This window comes from Somniosus microcephalus, unplaced genomic scaffold (assembly GCF_052327205.1).
Source record: "Somniosus microcephalus isolate GS21.2 unplaced genomic scaffold, FLI_Smic_1.0 unresolved_chr1, whole genome shotgun sequence".
Lineage (NCBI taxonomy): Eukaryota > Metazoa > Chordata > Chondrichthyes > Squaliformes > Somniosidae > Somniosus > Somniosus microcephalus.
The window spans coordinates 170,458,434-170,479,787 of NW_028225179.1; the positions used below are offsets into that span (position 1 = coordinate 170,458,434).

Below are 21,354 nucleotides of genomic sequence, written 5' to 3' on the forward strand. Positions count from 1 at the left end.
ACAGGATTAATAAAAAATGTCCTAGTAAAGGATCCCCTTGGAATGAGTGACCATAACATGGTTTAATTCCAAATTCAGTTGGAGGGTGAGAGAGTTGGATCTCAAAACAGCGTACTAAGCTTAAATAAAGGAGACTATGAAGGTATTGTTAACCCCTCGCTTCTGTGAGGAGGATCTACCCCTAACTTGGGGTATCAGGGTTCGCTGCTTTAGGAGACTCAACATGCCAGTCAGTCTATCACTTTCTCAGTAATACACAAAATCAGAAACTGTAAAATAAGTAAAGTTTTAAGGTACCTGGACTTCACTCTGAGAAACCCAATTGTGTTTGCACACAAGTATGCCTCCCAAAGAGTGAGCCCCTAGACTCACGGGGCTACAATATTTATACATTTTCATAAACTTGCAAGTCGTCATGAGAATACAGAAAACTAGGCGATCACACGCTACACAAGTCATTTGTTTCTTTTTACAGAGTTCTGTTTAAAATTCACTTTTGCTTTCAACAAAATTCGACCATGAGACTGTCTCCAACAGTTATCTAAACATTCTGTTCCTGTCCTTTCTTATCTATGTGTACTGCATTCCCACAGTCCTGCATCAGTTTTTTACATTTAAACTATTCACTGCATATCAAGCAGTCCATCATGCTTTGCGAATCATTGGTAAGGCAGTATGGGATTAATCTAGCTTAACATTCCCTCCTTTTATCATTACATGATAACCTCGACCTTTTCTCTACATACTGCACAGGGTGTCAACTATTCCACATATATATATATTACATATTTGAAGATTATTCTGCCCCGCCTGGGGTCTCCTCTCCATTGCTTCGGATCTTCTCTTTCGGTGTGCTCAATTAATTCTGCCCCGCCTGGGGTATCCTCTGTTTCTTCTATCTTTCCTGATGTTACCCCGCCTGGGGTCTCCTCTGTCGCTGTTGAGGTTATGTCCATTATGACAAGAGCGGTGATGACAACTTGCAGTGTGAAGCGTGAATCCATTTTGTCTTTCCTTCGACCTTCACTGCGGTATGTGTGGTTAACAGTACTTGATAAGGTCCCTTCCACCTGGGTTCTAGTCCTTTCCGATAGAAGTTCTTTACGAGGACATAATCACCCGGTTTGAGTCGACGACAGGCATCCTCTGGTGTTAGTTTAGTAACAGCTGTTACCTGTTGATGAGACAACTTTAAAGCAGAGGTTAGTGACATACAATAAGACATCATCTGATTGTCCATTACATGAATATCTATTTGTCTGTCGTCTTGGATGGGAGCTGAGAACGGGGTTCTTAAAAGTTTTCCGAAGATAATTTCTGCTGGTGATAATCCTGTCTTTCATTGGTAATTCTTCTGGCCATTTTAATTTGGTTTCTACACAAAGTTTGGCCAATTTTAGCTTTAGGGCTCCATTAGCCCTTTCCACCAGTCCTGCTGATTGTGGATGGAGCGGGCAATGTAAATGCTGTCTAATATTGAGAACATTGCAAAGTTCAGCATTAATTTCTGCAACAAAACGTGGTCCGTTGTCGGAACTCAATTATATTGGCACTCCGAACCTTGGCACAATATCTTTCAGTATTATTTTGCACACAGCCTTTGCGGTATTGTTCCTTGTTGAGAAGGCTTCTATCCATTCACTAAATACATCAATGATAACTAGTACATATTTATATCCGTAAGCTGATTCTAATTGTACAAAATCTAACTGTAGTATTTGAAAAGGGACCGTCTGGGATAGGAGTTGTTGCTGTTACTGTTGGTATGACTTTTCCTGGGTTGTGTTGCTGACATATCAGACAGTGATCAATTGTCTGCTGTGCCACTTTTCCCCAATTTGGGTTGCACCAAGAATTTTCCAATTTGGAGCAACTATCCTTCCCTTTGGGTCGGCATATAGTTGTGTCAAAGGATCCTTTTTACAATTTTCTTTTATCCACTTTTGTTTTTCATTTTCAGGAGCGTTCTCCTGGTGCTTTTGTACATCTTCCAACGATGGGGCACAAGAGGGATACTTCCCTCCCTCCTTTTGTTCCAACTGGGACATTTGTTTCTGGTCCATATACATAGCGACATATTTTGCTGCTTCATCTGCCCACCTATTCCCCTCAGCAACCTGTGTATGTAACCGTGTGTGTGCCTGGTATTTTACTATGGCTAATTCCCTGGGTAGTAATACTGCCTGTGTCAATCTTTCTACCTGTACTTGGTTCAATATGGGAGTTCCAGATGTGGTCAGAAAACCCTTCCTTTTCCATATTATTCCGAAATCATGCGCTAATCCGAAGGCATATCTCGAGTCCGTATAAATATTTACTTTCATCCCTTCTGATAATTCGTATGCTCTTGCTAGTGTGTGTAATTCTGCTTTCTATGCTGACCAATGATTTGGAAGTTTACCTGATTCTACCACATTTGGTGATTCTATAATTGCGTATCCTATCTGTCCTTCACCTGTATCTGATCTAGAGGCTGATCCATCCACAAAGTACTCATGGTCTGGGGTATTCAAAGGCACGTCCTTTAAATCAGGTCTAATTATTGTTTGGGTCTCAATTTTTGTTACACAGTCATGTATTGGTTCACCTACATGTTCTGTGGGTTAATCTCATATCTACTTATCCTTGCCGACGTCATGTGCTGTGTGGATAATTTGTTCAGTAATCGGTAGTAGTCACATACAACCTAAATAGTCTATCATACATTGGTCTTCCTACGGGTGGGGCCTCTCTTAAGGCTTGTTGTAAAGAATTAAACGCATCTCTTTGTGCTTCTGATAGAACGAACGGTTCTCTAACCTGTGATCCTGTTAGTATAGTTAGGGGCCTCGTATGTTTAGTGATTTCTGGTATTCATCTGTCCTGCAGAAATGTATTAATCCTAAAAATGCTCGTATTCCTCTTTTAGTGGTAGGTTCCGGATGTTGGGATATTGTTTGGGTCCTTTCTGAGAGCAGGACTTTTTCATCTGGTGTCAGAATGTGCCCTAAGTATGTTACACGCTTTTTGCAAAATTGAATCTTTGCTTTTGATACTACATACCCTTCCCTTGACAAATGGTTCAAAATGAATTTTGTATCTATTTGATAATCCATCGCTGTTGCCGGTACTGAGCTGAAGCCAATAATCCCCAAATCTCACCAACATTTGAGTGATAATTTCATCATCCTCTGATGCTTCATCGTATGGCAATTGTTCAAAAGCTTGTTTCATAATTAACATATCCTGCTCTACTTTATCCACAGCTGCCGTCGCGTCTTTAGCCGATTTCTCAGCCATCGGGTACATTCTCATTTCGTAATTCATTGCACATTGAACATTAGTTGACACACACACGCACCATGCAACTTCAATCACAACTTCTAGCCGCAGTCATGATCGCGAGAGAGAGAGAGCGCAGCCTGTGACCTCGAAGAGGGAAGCACAGGCTTTTAAAGGGACAGCACACTGAAGATGAATGAGCACACACTCGGCAGGTTTTTTATTATTCTTAACTACATCTTACACTCTCAATCACTTTCATTTAATTACCATTCATATCTCATTCATGAGTCCTGGAGAAACTTTACTGTCCAGTACAATATTTAAGATAGAAAACATAGATCAAACGTTCTCACTTGATCCAAGGTATTAACACTTTTTTATTTATCATTATTTTAGAGGATATTTTATTTTCCCAAAAGTAACCCAATATATATAGTGCCTGAGTCCATTTCGTCATTTCAAAATTATCCCAAAATCCAAACAGCAGTATTATTGTACCGCAGATTTTGTCAATGTTCAATTTCATTTCTTTCAATTTATCCTCCATTTCCAATTTCAGAAACAAGTAATTCTCAGGCTAGGTAGCTTACACAGTGTTTTAACATTAGTGACAGAAGTGCTGCAATTAGTTTACAAGGTAACTTCCATATAACAAAAGAAAGAAGAGACTCCATTGTGACTCTGCTTAGAGCCCAAGGTTAAGTTATCAAATCATAAATTCCTTCTGTCACTGGGGAAATATTAACTTAAAATTAAGAAACTTAAATTATTTAACGTCCAATATCTTTAAACTTCATACTAAAGTTGGATTAACTCCTTTGCAGGATTCTAAGAAGGTGGAGCAAAACATTATCAAACGCACGTCATTACGTTACTTCACATAAACTTAAAAAAAACTTTCCCGATTGAAAAAGACAGTTGTGTTTTTACACTTTAACCAAACATGAACACGGAGGTAATATGGACAAAGGCGGGATTGAGCAAAATTCACAAGCTAAGTATTATTCAATGTGGTCTACACAAATTCACACCAACCAGAATTTCACCGTGGCCACAATGAAAGTTTGGTTTTAATAGGTTAATTAACCTCATAACTCCAATTTAATCCAGATCTTGTAAACATTCCAATTAATTTTCTTCCAAGCACATCGGCAACTGTAACTTTAAGGCAGAAGCCCACCTTTTGTAAAACAGTGAACAAACAAATAAAACCAAATAGCGCACTCTCGCAGAAAACAGTAAATGACGTCATATTTCCTTATTGTCCTTTCTTCAGATGTCTTTCCAAAATACTGTAAAAACATGGAGTATAACTGGAGAAAATTTAGTTTTTCACATTTAAACTAATCAAATCAAACTGCTTTAGAAGATTTCACCATAGCAACCGCGACTCCAAGGTCAAATCTTAGACTGAAACTTAATCTTTTGAAAAACAAACTTTTTGTTGTTCTTCTCAGTTTTTACACACCAGCTTAATTTAAATTGTAGTTCAAAGGTCTTTTTCAATTCTTGGGGCATAATCTTATTCGCACATTCTTAAAACTTCCAAAATCAAATCAAAATGCTTTTAACACAGAGAAGTGGGCGGAGCTAAAACACACATAACAGAATCTTTCTTTTAAAGACAGACTTTTCAGACAAAAATACTATAACATCTTAAATATTCATAGTCAGGAAAACAGTCACACTTTCACACAAACTGAAATTACAGCATATTTTTTAAGGATCCTTTCACTCAGCAAATCTTGTGTTTTATTTGTCCCGGCACAGATGTTAATAATTTCCATGGCGGTAAAGCTTTAAGTTTATTATTTTTTTCCCCTTTTTTTTTCAATTATTATATCCAACGGAGTTTTCGAACCCCCCGATCGCCGTCAATTCACTATTTCCTGCCCCCATCTTTTTCCCCTTTTTCTTATTTTGTTCAATTATTATATTTCCTGCCCCCATTTTCCAATTTTTTCCTTATACGTACTTGATTTATTCCAATTTTGTACGTACTTGATCCAACCGGTTCAACGCGCCTTTAACCTGTTTATGGGACTACGAACCCAAAGGCCTTTAACCTGTTTATGGGACTACGAACCCAAAGGCCTTTAACCTGTTTATGGGACTACGAACCCAAAGGCCTTTAACCTGTTTATGGGACTATGAACCCAAAGGCCTTTAACCTGTTTATGGGACTACGAACCCAAAGGACTTTAACCTGTTTATGGGACTACGAACCCAAAGGCCTTTAACCTGTTTATGGGACTACGAACCCAAAGGCCTTTAACCTGTTCATGGGACTACGAACCCAAAGGACTTTAACCTGTTTATGGGACTACGAACCCAAAGGCCTTTAACCTGTTTATGGGACTCACACCCAAAGGACTTTAACCTGTTTATGGGACTAAGAACCCAAAGGCCTTTAACCTGTTTATGGGACTATGAACCCAAAGGACTTTAACCTGTTTATGGGACTACGAACCCAAAGGCCTTTAACCTGTTTATGGGACTACGAACCCAAAGGCCTTTAACCTGTTCATGGGACTACGAACCCAAAGGACTTTAACCTGTTTATGGGACTACGAACCCAAAGGACTTTAACCTGTTTATGGGACTACGAACCCAAAGGACTTTAACCTGTTTATGGGACTACGAACCCAAAGGACTTTAACCTGTTTATGGGACTACGAACCCAAAGGCCTTTAACCTGTTTATGGGACTACGAACCCAAAGGACTTTAACCTGTTTATGGGACTACGAACCCAAAGGCCTTTAACCTGTTTATGGGACTATGAACCCAAAGGCCTTTAACCTGTTTATGGGATTACGAACCCAAAGGCCTTTAACCTGTTTATGGGACTACGAACCCAAAGGACTTTAACCTGTTTATGGGACTACGAACCCAAAGGCCTTTAACCTTTTTATGGGATTACAAACCCAAAGGCCTTTAACCTGTTTATGGGACTACGAACCCAAAGGACTTTAACCTGTTTATGGGACTACAAACCCAAAGGCCTTTAACCTGTTTATGGGACTACAAACCCAAAGGCCTTTAACCTGTTTATGGGACTACGAACCCAAAGGCCTTTAACCTGTTTATGGGACTACAAACCCAAAGGCCTTTAACCTGTTTATGGGACTACGAACCCAAAGGCCTTTAACCTGTTTATGGGACTACGAACCCAAAGGCCTTTAACCTGTTTATGGGATTACGAACCCAAAGGCCTTTAAGCTGTTTATGGGACTCACACCCAAAGGCCTTTAACCTGTTTATGGGACTACGAACCCAAAGGCCTATAAGCTGTTTATGGGACTCACACCCAAAGGCCTTTAACCTGTTTATGGGACTACGAACCCAAAGGCCTATAAGCTGTTTATGGGACTACGAACCCAAAGGCCTTTAACCTGTTTATGGGACTCACACCCAAAGGCCTTTAACCTGTTTATGGGACTACGAACCCAAAGGCCTTTAACCTGTTTATGGGACTACGAACCCAAAGGCCTTTAACCTTTTTATGGGACTCACACCCAAAGGCCTTTAACCTACCATATGCTTTATCTGACTTTGCGGTTTAGGGTAATCTGACTTTGAGAAAGTGTTATCTTCCGAATTCCTACCTAAAGGATTCCGTCAGCACTAGGCCAGCATCATCAGCGAATGCGCCAAGTCACTTCGTAACAGACAGAGCAAAAAGGTAAAAATCTTACCTGTGGCCACTTAGTTGCTCAGTCGTCCGAAAGCGACTCGTCAGCCTAGACCGCTGTGGTTTGGACCGAAGTGCTTTGGAATCCCATCCTCGTCGACAGAATTGTTAACCCCTCGCTTCTGTGAGGAGGATCAACCCCAAACTTGGGGAATCAAGGTTCGCTGCTTTAGGAGACTCAACACGCCGGTCAGTCTATTGTCACTTTCTCAGTAATACACAAAGTCAGAAACTGTAAAATAAGTAAAGTTTTATTCCGGTCACCGGTACTGGACTTCGCTCTGAGAAACCCTTTGTGTTTGCCCACAAGGAAGCATCCTCTAGAGTGCGCCCCTAGACTCACGGGGCTACAATATTTATACATTTTCATAAATTGCAAGTCATCATGAGAATACAGAAAACTAGGCGATCACACGCTACACAAGTCATTTGTTTCTTTTTACAGAGTTCTGTTTGAAATTCACTTTAGCTTTCAACAAAATTCGGCCCTGAGACTGTCTCTACTCTGTTCAAAAACATTCTGTTTCGTCCTTTCTTCTCTATGTGTATTGCATTCCCACAGTCCTGCATCAGCTTTTTACATTTAAACCATTCACTGTATGTCAAGTAGTCCATCATGCTTTGCGAATCATTGGTAAGGCAGTATGGGATTAATCCAGCTTAACAGCAGAGAATTCCACAGGTTCACCACTCTCTGGGTGAAGAAATTCCTCCTCATTTCAGTTCTAAATGGCTTACCCCTTATCCTTAGACTATGACCCCTGGTTCTGGAATCCCCGGCCATCAGAAACATCCTTCCTGCATCTAGTCTGTCCAGACCTGACAGAATTTTATAGGTTTCGATGAGATCCCCTCACAATCTTCTAAACTCCAGTGAGTATAAGCCCAATCGACACAATCTCTCCTCATACGTCATTCCTGCCATCCCAGGTATCAGCCTGGTGAATCTTCGCTGCACTCCCTCCATGGCAAGAACATCCTTCCTCAGGTAAGGTGACCAAAACTGCACACAATACTCAAGGTGCGGTCTCACCAAGGCCCTGTACAACTGTAGCAAGACATCCTTGTTCCTGTACTCGAACCCTCTTGCTACGAAGGCCAACATACCATTTGCCTTCTTAACCACCTGCTGCACCTGCATGCTTACGTTCAGTGACTGGTGCACAAGAACACCCAGGTCTCTTTGCACTTCCCCTTCTCTCAATCTATTGCCATTCAAATAATAATCTGCCTTCCTGTTTTTGCCACCAAGGTGGATAACCTCACATTTATCCACATTATAGTGCATTTGCCATGTTTCTGCCCAATCACCCAACCTGTCCAAATCGAACGACCCCCTCGACCACCCGCTGCCTGGACCAGTTGATGGCAGTTGAGTGTAAGTGAGACACTACAGTTCAGTCTATGACACCCACAAGTCGTGTACTCAAACGGAGCAAGCTTGGGGTTTGATGTGGTAGAAGGCGAACAAGATGAGAACGGAAATAATCTAGAGTAAGAAAAGGCCCGAAAATTAAACAGTCTGGAACAGAACATCAATTTGTCTTCGCTTATCATGGAGAAATCAAATATTTGACACACTGTGTGTTTGAAACAAAGCTTATTTATTCACTGAAATAACAACAGAAAATGCTGGAAATACTCAGCAGGCCAGGCAGGACCCGTGGAGAGAGAAACAGAGTTAACGTTTCAGGTCTGGGACCCTTCATCAGAACTGGAAAAAGCTGGAGATGTAACAGATATTACTAAGGTAAGAGGCAGGAAAGTTATCCTGGGTGGATCTGAAACAGGAAGGGTGGAAGTTCAGTTGGAATCCACGTGGAATAAGTTGGAACCGGAAACAGGTGCTGAGGAAAGAGATGTGGCTGTGAAACCGAGTCTTGGAAAATGTTGCAAATGGGGATGGCAAAATCATACAGCATGAAAAATGGGAGTAAGGGTTAAAGTCTGAAATTGTTGAACTCAATGTTGAGTCCAGAAGGCTGTAACGTGCCTAATCGAAAGATGAGGTGCTGTTCCTCGAGCTTTATTTATTCACTATTTAAACAGAATATTAATCTCCAGCGCAGATACAGGAGTTATTAAGATCAGCAGAAACAAACCATGACTACTAGAATGAACATGGTTCAGTCCTCAATCTGATCACAGTAAATCATGTTCCATTCACTAATCTGGTCTTTTACCCAGCATTCCCCGCGGTGGACCACGTGCCGCACCCAGACTACAAGAGCCCAGCGCGCAGGCGCGGGAGGGGCCGGTATATTGAGCATGCGCAGTGCGTTACTGGAGATGGAGAGGAGCTGAAGCCGGGAGCGCGATGGTGCAGCGGGTAAAAATCGCGACGGAGGGTAGTAATGGACCGGTAGGTGGGTGGGGAGGCTTCATAAACAACTCGTGCAGGAGGCAAGCCCCCGAATAATAACCTGAAGATCCCGTGTTTGCAGTTACGGGGATTTCTTCCCCTTACAGGCCCAGGTTAACGGCAGCCATCTTTGTAAAGGAGGGCGGAAAGTTTCAGTGCGACGTCACCCTATGCCTAAGCCAGAGAGCCATCTTTGTAAAGGAGGGAGGAAAGTTTCAGTGCGACGTCACCCTATGCCTGCGACAAAGAGCCTTGTGTCCAATGCGGGGACTGAAGGCCCACAGCCGCCCCGGGCCCTGAACAAGGGACTGGAGAAATAACAACAGAAAATGCTGGAAAAACTCAGCAGGTCAGGCAACATCCGTGGAGAGAAATTTGAGTTGACGTTTCGGGTTTGACCCTTCTTCAAAACTGGAGAGAAAAGGAACTAGATCGAAGGCAGGGCTGCGATCGGACAAAAGAATAATAGAACCAAAAGAAGTAAAAGAGATTAGAAGCTAGACGAGATGGTAATAGGCTGGGATTAGGTGTAAAGTGTACTGGCAGGGCAAAAGATAGCTGCCAGGTGTGAGAGAGAAACAAAAGGAAAGGGGGGGGGAGGAAAGGAGTGGAAAAATATAAGTAAAAATGAAATAGGGGCCGAGGTTATGATCTGAAATTGTTGAACTCGATATTGAGACCGGAAGGCTGCAGAGTGCCTAATCGGAAAATGAGGTGCTGTTCCTCGAGTTTACGTTGAGCTTCCGTGGAACAGTACAAGAGGCCAAGGACGGTGAGGTCCGAGTGGGAATGGAGCGGTGAATTGAAATGACAGGCGACCGGAAGCTCGGGGTCACCCTTACGGACTGAACGGAGGTGTTCCGCAAAGCGGTCACCCAATCTGCGTTTGGTCTCCCCAATGTAGAGGAGACCGCATCGTGAGCAGCGAATACAGTATACTAGATTGCGAGAAGTACAAGTAAATCGCTGTTTCACCTGGAAGGGGTGTTTGGGGCCCTGGACAGTGGGGAGGGGGGAGGTATAGGGGCAGGTGTTACACCTCCTCCGCTTGCACGGGAAGGTGCCAGGCGAAGGGGAAGGGCTGTTTGGGGTGATAGAGGAGTGGACTAGGGTGTCTCGGAGAGAGCGGTCCCTGCGGAATGCTGAAAGGGGAGGGGAGGGGAAGATACGTTTGGTGGTGGGATCACTTTGGAGGTAGCGGAAATGCCGGAGGATGATCCGTTGAATGTGGAGGCTGGTGGGGTGAAAGGTGAGGACAAGGGGAACCCTATCGTGGTTCCGGGAGGGAGGGGCAGGGGTGAGGGCAGAGGTGCGGGAGATAGAACTGACACGGTCGAGGGCAGTGTCCACCACGGTAGAGGGGAATCCTCGGTTGCGGAAAAAGGAAGACATGTCTGAAGCACTGGTGTGGAAGGTGGCATCGTCGGAGCAGATACGGCGGAGGTGGAGAAACTGGGAGAATGGAATAGAGTCCTTACAGGAAGCGGGGTGGGAGGAAGTGTAGTCCAGGTAGCTGTGGGAGTCAGTGGGCTTGTAGTAAATATTGGTCGATAACCTATCCCCAGAGATGGAGACGGAGAAGTCGAGGAAGGGAAGGGAAGAGTCAGAGATGGACCATGTGAAGGTGAGGGAAGGGTGGAAATTGGAGGCAAAGTGAATGAAATTGTCAAGTTCGGGGCGAGAGCAGGAAACGGCACCGATACAGTCATCAATGTATCGGAAAAAGAGGTGAGGGAGGGGACCCGGGTAGGACTGGAACAAAGATTGTTCCACATAGCCCACGAAAAGGCAGGCATAGCTAGGACCCATGCGGGTACCCATGGCAACGCCTTTGATTTGGAGGAAATGAGTGGAGTTAAAGGAGAAGTTGTTCAATGTGAGAACAAGTTCAGCCAGGCGGAGGAGGGTCGTGGTGGATGGGGACTGGTCGGGCCTCCGTTCAAGGAAGAAGCGGAGTGCCCTCAGGCCATCCGGGTGGGGGATGGAGGTGTAGAGGGATTGTACGTCCATGGTGAAAAGGAAGCGGTTGGGGCCAGGAAACTGGAAACTGTTAAAGTGGCGGAGGGCGTCCGAAGAGTCGTGGATGTAGGTGGGAAGAGACTGGACAAGGGGGAGAAAAGATAGAGTCAAGATAGGAAGAGATAAGTTCCGTAGGGCAAGAACAGGCTGAAACGATGGGTCTACCAGGGCAGTCCTGTTTGTGGATCTTGGGAAGGAGGTAGAAGCGGGCTGTGCGGGGTTGGGGAACTATGAGGTTGGTGGCAGCGGGGGGAAGATCTCCAGAGGAGATGAGGTCAGTGACAGTCTTGGAAACGGTGGTTTGATGTTCGGTAGTGGGGTCATGGTCCAGGGGGAGGTAGGAGGAGGTGTCGGAGAGTTGGCGTTCAGCTTCCGCTAGGTAGAGGTCAGTGCGCCAAACAACAACAGCACCACCCTTGTCAGTGGGTTTAATGACAATGTTAGGGTTGGATCTAAGAGAATGGAGTGCTGCAAGTTCAGAGGGAGGTAAGTTGGAGTGAGTGAGGGGAGAAACTCGCTGCCCTGCGGATCAGACAATCAGCCGGCGCTAGTCCCGCCCCTTGGGCTCCCCGATTGGTTGGAGGACCCGCCGCCGGCTCGCTCCTCCAGCCCCGCCCACTGGGTGCCGCAAGCCCCGCCCCTCGGGCTCCCCGATTGGTTGGAGGACCCGCCGCCGGCTCGCTCCTCCAGCCCCGCCCACTGGGTGCCGCTAGTCCCGCCCCTCGGGCTCCCCGATTGGTTGGAGGAACCGCCCCCGGCTCGCTCCTCCAGCCCCGCCCCGCTCGCTCCCTATTGGTGGGAAGCTGCCGTCAATCAGGCCGCGGGCCCGGGTGACGTGGCCCGGAGGAGATCATGTGCACCGTCCAAGTTCCGCCGCTCGGTCCGGGGCCTCGCGGACTCTGAGGTTTTTCTATTTCTCTCGATTCTCTCCCAATCCACCCCGCGCCATTCTCCACCCAATCGGAGCGGAGAAAACTCACTTCGCGTCACCGATCGCGACTCTGGAACCGACACCGAGGCCTTTCCCCGGAATGGCCCCGCGCCGACTCCGTCCGGCAGGATCCGAGTGCGCAGGCGCAGCTCCGAGTGGGGGAGGGGGGTTGGTCTCCTCTGGGCATGCGCGGTCATTATCTTGGTGACCGGGAGGGGTCGCTGTGCCGGACTCGGCCCAAACTGCCGCTCCCTGTGCGCATGCGCGGACTCTCGGCTGTCAATCAACCAACCGCCAGAAGAGGTCGCTGGTGAGACCAGTGAAGGAAGAAAGACTTGCATTTATATAGCGCCTTTCACCACCACCGGCCGTCCCAAAGTGCTTTACAGCCAATGAAGCACTTTTGCAGTGTAGTCACTGTTGTAATGTATGAAATGCGGCAGTCAATTAGCGCACAGCAAGCTCCCACAAACAGCACTGTGATAATCACAGAAACCCCACAGTGCAGATAGAGGCCATTTCGGCCCATCAAGCCTGCACCGACACATATCCCACCCTATCCCCGTAACCCCACGTATTTAATCCCCCTAACACTAAGGGTCAATTTATCATAGCCAATCAACCTAACCTGCACATCTTTGGACTGTGGGAGTAAACCCACGCAAACACGGGGAGAATGTGCAAACTCCACACAGACAGTCGCCCGAGGCCGAATTCGAACCCAGGTCCCTGGCGCTGTGAGGCAACAGTGCTAACCACGATGCCACCGTAATGACCAGATAATCCATCATTTTTTATGTTGATTGAGGGACAAACATTGGCTCAGACGCTGGGGATAATTCCCCTGCTCTTTCCCACATTACAACAGTGACTACTTCATTGTAGTACTTCATTGGCTGTAAAGCACTTTAGGATATCTGGTGGCACTATATAAATGCAAGTCTTTCTTTCCTGAAATAATGCCATGGGATCTTTTACATCCACCTGAGAGAGCAAACAGGGCCTCAATTTAACATCTCATCCGAAAGACGGCACCTCCGACAGTGCCACACTCCCTCAGCACTGCACTGGAGTGTCAGCCTGGATTTTTGTGCTCAAGTCTCTGGAGTGGGACTATGAACCAACAACTTTCTGACTCAGGCGCGAGTGCTACCCACTGAGCCACTGGCTGACACTAAAGAGCAAGCAGTTCTGACGAAAGGTCATCGACCTGAAACGTTAACTCTGTTTCTCTCTCCACAGATGCTGCCTGACCTGCTGAGTATTTCCAGCATTTTCTGTTTTTATTAAAGAAACGAGGGAGTGATTGCTGACAGGAAGAATGTTGGGTTGTCCTGCGCATGCGCACCTCCCTGGCGGCTGAGGCGAAACACTGACTCGCCCCCACCTAATCCGCTCACGCGTACCAGATGTTGCGGCTCCGCATGCACGCCCGATGTTCCAACCGCGGGGTTTTGTGTGCTGAGCATGCGTGTTGCGGACTGATCGGGACGGGCGATTGTAGAGCAGGAGGGAGAGCGCGGGGTCCATGAGCACATGCGCGGGACTCAGAGTCAAGAGTGCTTTCTGGAGCATGGGGGCTTGTGGGTATTACAGCCGCCATTACTGCTGATCCTTTCAACCAACCTGTGCAGCAGCTGGGGCCTGAAAATCAGCTTCACTGCCCCTAGGTTCGGAAAGGGGAAAATTAAACAACAGTTTGCCTCTGATCCTTTTCTGATCTCAATTTACAGGGTTATAGAAGTGGAGCAGTTACAGGTGGGAAGCTCAGACCAAACATCACGTCAAGATCTGACAGAGTCGCTGGATTCATCAGGACCTGAATATTATCGGCCTTTGCACATGGAAGGAGAGAGCAGGGATTGCAACGCAGACAAACCGCACACGTGTTCAGTGTGTGGACGCGGATTCAGCCGATCGCCTGACCTGGTGAGACATGTGCACCGTCACACCGGGGAGAAACCGGGTAAAGGTGGGGACGGCGGGAAGGGCTTCAGTTCCCTGTCTGCATTGGAAGTTCAACGGCGCAGTCACACCAGGGACAGTCCGTTCACCTGGTCCGTGTGTGGAAAGGGATTTGTTTGTTCATCCCACCTGCAAACACACCAGGGAGTTCACACTGAGGAGAGACCATTTCAGTGTCCTGACTGTGGGAAGAGCTTTAAAAGTGCTCAGTATCTGAAGGGACACCAGCTTGTTCACACTGATGAGAGACCATTTCAATGTTCTGACTGTGGGAAGAGCTTTAAAAGCCCCAGGGAACTGAAGGGACACCAGCTTGTTCACACTGACGAGAGACCCGTTAAATGTTCTGACTGTGGGAAGAGCTTTAAAAGGCCCCAGGAGCTGAAGGGACACTGGCTGCTACACACTGGGGAGAGGCCGTTCACCTGCTCTGTGTGTGGGAAGGGATTCACTCGGTCATCCCTCCTACTGACACACCAGCGAGTTCACACTGGGGAGAGGCCGTTCACCTGCTCTGTGTGTGGGAAGGGATTCACTCGGTCACCCCACCTACTGACACACCAGCGAGTTCACACTGGGGAGAGGGCGTTCACCTGCTCCGTGTGTGGGAAGGGATTCATTCAGTCATCCCACCTGCTGACACATCAGCGAGTTCACACTGACGAGAGGCCCTTTAAATGTTCTGACTGTGGGAAGAGCTTTAAAAGTTCCGGGGAGTTGAAGAGACACCAACACCGACACACTGGGGAGAGGCCGTTCACCTGCTCCGTGTGTGGGAAGGGATTCATTCAGTCATCCAACCTGCTGAGACATCAGCGAGTTCACACTGGGGAGAGACTGTTCACCTGCTCCGTGTGTGGGAAGGGATTCACTCAGTCATCCAACCTGCTGAGACATCAGCAAGTTCACACTGACGAGAGGCCCTTTAAATGTTCTGACTGTGGGAAGAGCTTTAAAAGCTCTAAGAACCTTAAGGGACACCAGCGTGTTCACACTGATCATAGAATCTAACAGCACAGAAGGAGGTGATTCGGCCCATCCTGTCTGTGCCGGCTCTTTGAAAGAGCTGTCCAATTTAGTCCCAAACCCCAGCTTTATCCCCAGAACTCTGCAAACTAGTCCTCTTCAAGGACTCGTCCAATTACTGTTTGAAAGTTCCTGTGGAACCTGATTCCAGCATCCTTTCAGATGGTGCGTTCCAGATCTGAACAACCCTCTGTATGAAAACAATTCTCCTCATTTCCCTCTAGTTCTTTTAGTAACTATTTTAAATCTGTGACCTTTGGTTACCGACCCACTTGCCAGAGTGAACAGTTTCTCCCTACTTGCTCGATCAAATCCCCTCATCGTTTTGAACATCTCTATTAGGTCTCCTCTTAACCTTCTCTGCTCTAAGGGGAACAATCCCAGCTTCTCCAATCTCTCCACATAACTGAAGTCCCTCATCCCTGGTACCATCCTGGTCAACCTCCTCTGCACCCTCTCCAAGGCCTTGACATCCTTCCTAAAGTGTGGTGCCCAGAACTGTACACAAGACTCCAGCTGAGGCCAAAACCCTGCAGCTGTACAAAACCCTGGTTAGACCACACCTGGAGCACTGTGAGCAGTTCTGGGCATCACACCTTAGGAAGGATATATTGCCCTTGGAGGGAGTGCAGTGTAGGTTTACCAGAATGATACCCGGACTTCAAGGGTTAAGTTACGAGGAGGGATTACACAAATTAGGGTTGTATTCCCTGGAATTTAGAAAGTTAAGGGGTGATCTGATCGAAGTTTTCAGGATATTAAGGGGAACAGATAGGGTAGATAGAGAGAAACTATTTCCTCTGGTTGGGGATTCTAGGACTGGGGGCAGAGTCTAAAAATTAGAGCCAGACCTTTCAGGAGTGAAATTAGGAAACACTTCTACACACAAAGGGTGGTAGAAGTTTGGAACTCTCTTCCGCAAACAGCAATTGATGCTCGGTCAATTGTTAATTTTAAATCTGAGATTGATAGGTTTTTGTTAACCAAAGGTATTAAGGGATATGGGCCAAAGGCGGGTGTATGGAGTTAGGTCACAGATCAGCCATGATCTCATTGAATGGCGGAACAGGCTCGAGGGGCTGAATGGCCTCCTCCTGTCCTATGTTCCTAACTAGTGATTTGTAAAGGTTTAGTGTAACTTCCTTGTTTTTGTATTCAATGGCCCTATTTACAAAGCCAAGTATCCCATACGCTTTCTGAACCGCCTCACCAACTTGCCGTGGCACTTTCAAAGACTTGTGAATATGGACCCCCAGGTCCCTCTGTTCTTGCACCCCCTCAAAATAGTCCCATTTAGATTATACGGCCTCTCCCTGTTGTTTCTCCCAAAGTGCATCACTTCACACTTATCCTCATTTAATTTCATCTGCCTTGTGTCTGCTCATTTCACAGTCTGTCTCTGTCCTTCTGAAGTCTGCCTCCTCTCCCTTAGCCAATTATATACCCAAATTACCATCAGCCCTTTAATTCCCTCTGCTTCTATTTTCAGAGTAAGTCTCTTATGTGGTATTTTATCAAATGCCTTTTGAAAGTCCATATATACAACATCTGCTGCACTACCTGCATCAGCCCTCTGTTACTTCATCAGAGAACTCAATCAGGTTAATCAGACACGATTTACCTTTAACAAATCCATACTGGCTGCCCCTTATTAACCCATGCTTCTCCAAGTGAGAATTAATTTTGTCCTTGACAATGGTCTCTAGTCGTTCACCCACCACTGTAGGGGTCGCAAAATCCCCTCAGGCCCTGAAGATCGGGAAATATTAATCCACATCGTGGACGAAGACTTGTGTTATTGAAATTGTCTCTGGGTTGGACAATGTTTTAAAACATACCCAGAACCGCAAAAGGCTGCGTTAAAAAGCTCGTAAGCTAGGCAGCACTTGGACACTGGAATCAAAGAACTTTGTGAAAATCGCACACTTTAAGATTGTAGATTTTATTAAAAGTTGTACTCTTGAGTTTTGGACTGTTTAAATTGCCCAGGGCATCAAAATGGCTGAACAGACCTCATGGAAACAGAATTTTAAAAGGCAGCAGAAAAGGACAGACAGGCTGTTAGCATATGAAAAGCTCAGCGCTGCCCTGCAGTAAGTTTGAATGGAGCCCGAGCTGTCAGTCACCCTGTGGGATTGGGCGGGTGCAGTAACCTACAAGCTGCTTGTTTACACTGGGGAGTAGCCCATTTGAATCAGCCAATCATCGGACAGCAAGCACAATGGGTTGTTAACACACATCCATTCACTGAAATTGACTCTACTACGTGATGTCTCCATGTATGAATGGAGGAAGTTAAAAGCCCTTCTCTTGTGTATTCAGACTTTTCGGCGCGAAATTGCGCACGGACCTTTTCGGCGCGAAAACAGCAGGGACTCCCAGGGTATAAAGATTAAGCCCAGGAAGTCCTCTGCCCCCTTTTTTGTCTCTTTTATTCTTTGGACTGCAGGTGAGCAAGACTTCTGACCCACTAGCAAGACAATCTAGTGAGAAGTAAAGGGGTGGTAATTTAAGGGAAATGTTGCTAAGATTGTAAGGTTAACATTGTAGCCATTTATCCCTCGTTTTTGCCGTCTGCCTTCCCCTGTTAAGCAATTTTACCATGATTACTTTGATCGTGTGGTGTAGTTTCTTTAGTTTTAATAAAATTTGACTTTCTTGCATCCAGACCATTTGTCCGTTTTTAATATATCATTAATTATAAGTTCCTCCAGTCAGAACTGGAGGCGGTGGGGGGGGGGGGGTTTAGCGATTCAAAACCGCTGATTGGAATTGATCACAGTGCAGTGGCAAAGGCTGCCTGACCAGGTCAATTACCGTAAACCAGGTAAAGGATGCCCACCTACACCACTGACATTAGACTGATTGGCCTGTAGTTACCAGGTTTATCCCTCTTCCCTTTTTTTAAACAGGGTGTAACATTTGCAATTCTCCAGTCATCTGGCACCACTCCCATATATCTGAGGGAGATTGAAAGATTGTGGTCGGAGCTTCTGCTATCTCCACCCTAGCTTCCCTCTGCAATCTAGGATGCATCCACCTGGACTGGGTGACTTGTTAACTTTGAGTGATGACAACCTATTTAGCACCTCCTTTCTATCCATTTTTATCCAATTTCTCTACTCCCCCCTCCTCTACTGCGACATTAACTTCATCCTCTTCTTTTGTGAAGACAGATGCTAAGTACTCATTCAGTACCTCAGCCACGCCCTCTGCCTCCGTATGATGAGCTCCTATTTGGTCCCTAATCGGCCCCACCATTCCTTTAACTATCCTTTTACTTTTCATATGTTTATAAAAGATTTTTGGGTTCCCTTTTACATTACCCACTAATCTTTTCTTGTATTCTCTCCCTTGGGTCAGCTGGGGCTCAGTGGGTAGCACTCTCTAGGTGGGAGGGGCTAGGAGTGAGCCAGGTGTGACTGGTTGCCTAATTGCAGCTGGGTGTTGGAGGAAGTTTTGTAAAAAGTTGGTGGAGGGTTTTGGGGTGTTGTTTGCAGGTTTTAGGGCCTTTTTGGCCCACAAAAAGCAGCCAGATGGCTGCTGAGGGGTCCGGAGGGCCGGGCCCCTCAGGACAATATTCCCGAGAGGAATTTTATTAGGGAAAAAACTGTGGTGGGAAGGGGGAAAAAAAGGTCCAAAGATTTGGGCCGGGACCTCAGGAGGTTTGGTAAAGAAAATACGGTGGTGGTGCAATGTGAAGATAAGAAGATTCGAGCCTGGGATATAATCCAGGCGGTTCATGATGACTGTGGTGAGGGAAGCTGTTTTGCCTGCCGACCAAAACCAAATGTGGGATTTGAGGTGACGGTCAGTGGCCGTGAGGAGGTGGAAAAACTGCTGCTCAGTCTGAAAGTTGGGGAGAAATTTTTGGAGGTGACTCTGCTATATTCAGAGGAGGTGGTGGTTTCATTTTTGAACTTGCCTGTATACATCGAGGACGAAGTGCTGAGCAAAAGGGTGGAGTTAAAATCTGTTCCGAAATAAAGAGGAGGTACTATCCGGGAACATGGGTAGCAGACAGAACCCGGTATGTAAAGGTGCGGTTTCCAGAGGGGGTGAGGTCTTTGCCTTACAGTATGAAGTTCGAGACACTGGAAGGAGTACAGTACTTTCGTGTGCTGCACGATAACCAAGTAAAGGTGTGTTACTATTGTCTGGGACATGACCATCTCGTGAGAAACTGTCCTGATTTGTATTGTTACAATTTCGGTGAGTCGGGACATATCGCACGGAGCTGCAAGGCGGAGAGCTGTGGGGTGTGTCGTAAAGGCCCCGCCTGCTGTGAGTGTGTGGCAGAAGGGAGCAAAATGAGTGATGAGGAGATGGGAGAAGGAGCAGGAGAGGAGTGTGGAACGGCCAGAGGTGCGGTGCAGTCGGAGGACACAGCCGGTAAAATGAAGGAAAAAGGAGCACAGGAAGAGGCAGAGGTTGGCGGAGCGGAGATCGAGATGGAGATGGCGGAAAACACGGCGAGTGCTATGGAGGAGAACAAAGACAGCAGCGGGCAGCAAGGGTCGAGTGCAGACTCGAGCCTTAGTGCAGTTCGGCTCCCCCTGGGGAGTCTGGTGTCTGCGGGGGGAGAGGAGGCAGGAGCGGGGTGTGTGGTGGAAGTGAGTGCTCCGGGGAAAGGCGGGGAGTCGGATATTTTGGTGAGCGGGAGGGGGCAGGGCGGGGAAGAGGGTGCAAGAGGCAGGAGCCTTAAAGGGACAGCAGAATGGGATCGGCGAGATAGAGACGTCAGAAGGGAACAATTTAGGTGCGCCATTGTCCCATGGAGTGAGGGAACAAGGTGCAAGGGTCAGAGGTAGAGATGTGGTCGAAGGGGGCGGCACAGTGGGAGAAACTGCGATAGCAGGAAGGCTCTCTATGGGAGATGGAGTATCTGACGGGGAGCAGGATTATGTATCTGACGGGGAGCAGGCACAGGGGGTTGCAGAAGAGCTTGAGTGTGAGGAATTAAAGGGGGACAGAGACATGGAAGTCGGGGATGGGGTGGCATCATGTGGAAAGGGAAAGGTTAGTGAGGGGCAGAGGGAGGGAGAAAGGGCAGCTCCTGGGTCCAAACTTAAGGCAAGGAAAAGGCTGAAACAGCAGGGAGGGGTCAAACAGGAGGGGAAAAAGAGCCGGAGGCTGCAGGAAAAAGCAACAGCTGCCCGAAAAGTTGAGAAGGAGCATGAGAGGAGGGAAGAGCCAGAGATTAAATGATGGGGAGATTATTGGGCATACTTCCCTTCTTTGGAGCCATGATTACATTGGTCTCGATCAATGTGAACAGACTGAGGGGTGAGAAGAAATTGCAGCAGTTGTTGCAGGGTTTTAAAGGCACGGACTTGTGTCTGCAAGAAACCTTTTGGGATGAGGATGTTCTAGAAAGAGTTCAGAAGGTTTGGAAGGGAGAGGTGTTTGCAAGTTGTGCAAACAATAACCATAGAGGGGTGGCTGTTTTGGTGAGTCCGTCCATAGAAGAGAACGTTGCCTTGGTGGACAAGGACACTGAGGGGAGATTTTTACAGCTAAGGGTAAAATTGGATGGATTTAATTGCGATCTTTTTAATATCTATGTACCGAACGACCATTGCAAGTGTCGCGAGTTTTTTCAGGGGTTATTCACTGAAGTGGCAGAGGTGGAAAATCCTTGTATAGTGGGGGATTTTAATGTATTTTTATCTTGGATGGACATTTCAGCCCAGATTACCTTTAAAGAGGATAACTCCAGAGGGATGATTATAAAAATGATGGCAAATTTAAATTTGAGAGACTTATGGAGGGACCGGAACCCCATAAAAAGGGAGTTCTCCAGAGCAGGTTGGGTGGGTGATGTTTTAAAACAGAGCCGAATAGATTTTGTGTTAATGCGGGAAGGGTTAAGTTCGGAGGTGATGGAGATTTATTATAAAAAAGTATTTTTTAGTGATCACTCGGCTTTGGTTCTTAGAATTAGGAACAGCAGAGTTAAGATCGGTTCAGGGGTGTGGATTTTAAACAATCAATACCTGAAGGAAATTGCTTATAAAGAAGGGATTATAAATATAATAAGGAATGCTCAGAAGGAACTTTTGTTCTTGAAAGAAAGAAGAGTTTGGTGGGATAAT

The 21,354-nt window shown here is 46.5% G+C and overlaps 1 protein-coding gene and 1 long non-coding RNA gene across 2 annotated transcripts; one reads left to right on the forward strand and one right to left on the reverse strand.

The window, feature by feature from the left end:
- Window positions 1-270: 270 nt before the first annotated feature.
- LOC147096556 (uncharacterized) lies at window positions 271-12,420 on the reverse strand. The gene is made up of 3 exons (XR_015074936.1): window positions 12,318-12,420; window positions 6,961-7,188; window positions 271-1,189 (listed from the first exon to the last, which is right to left on the reverse strand). It is a non-coding gene; the product is annotated as an uncharacterized LOC147096556 (long non-coding RNA).
- On the forward strand, window positions 1,114-17,928 carry LOC147096557 (uncharacterized). The gene is made up of 2 exons (XM_085975361.1): window positions 1,114-1,202; window positions 14,002-17,928. Exon 2 carries the CDS (start codon window positions 14,111-14,113, stop codon window positions 15,242-15,244), a length of 1,134 nt encoding a protein of 377 aa, XP_085831487.1. The 5' UTR covers window positions 1,114-1,202; window positions 14,002-14,110; the 3' UTR covers window positions 15,245-17,928.
- Window positions 17,929-21,354: the final 3,426 nt, after the last annotated feature.

What these genes read in the sequence shown, in the direction of transcription:
- LOC147096557 (XM_085975361.1), top strand. Translation starts at nt 14,111, where the DNA reads ATGGAAGGAGAGAGCAGGGATTGCAACGCAGACAAACCGCACACGTGT.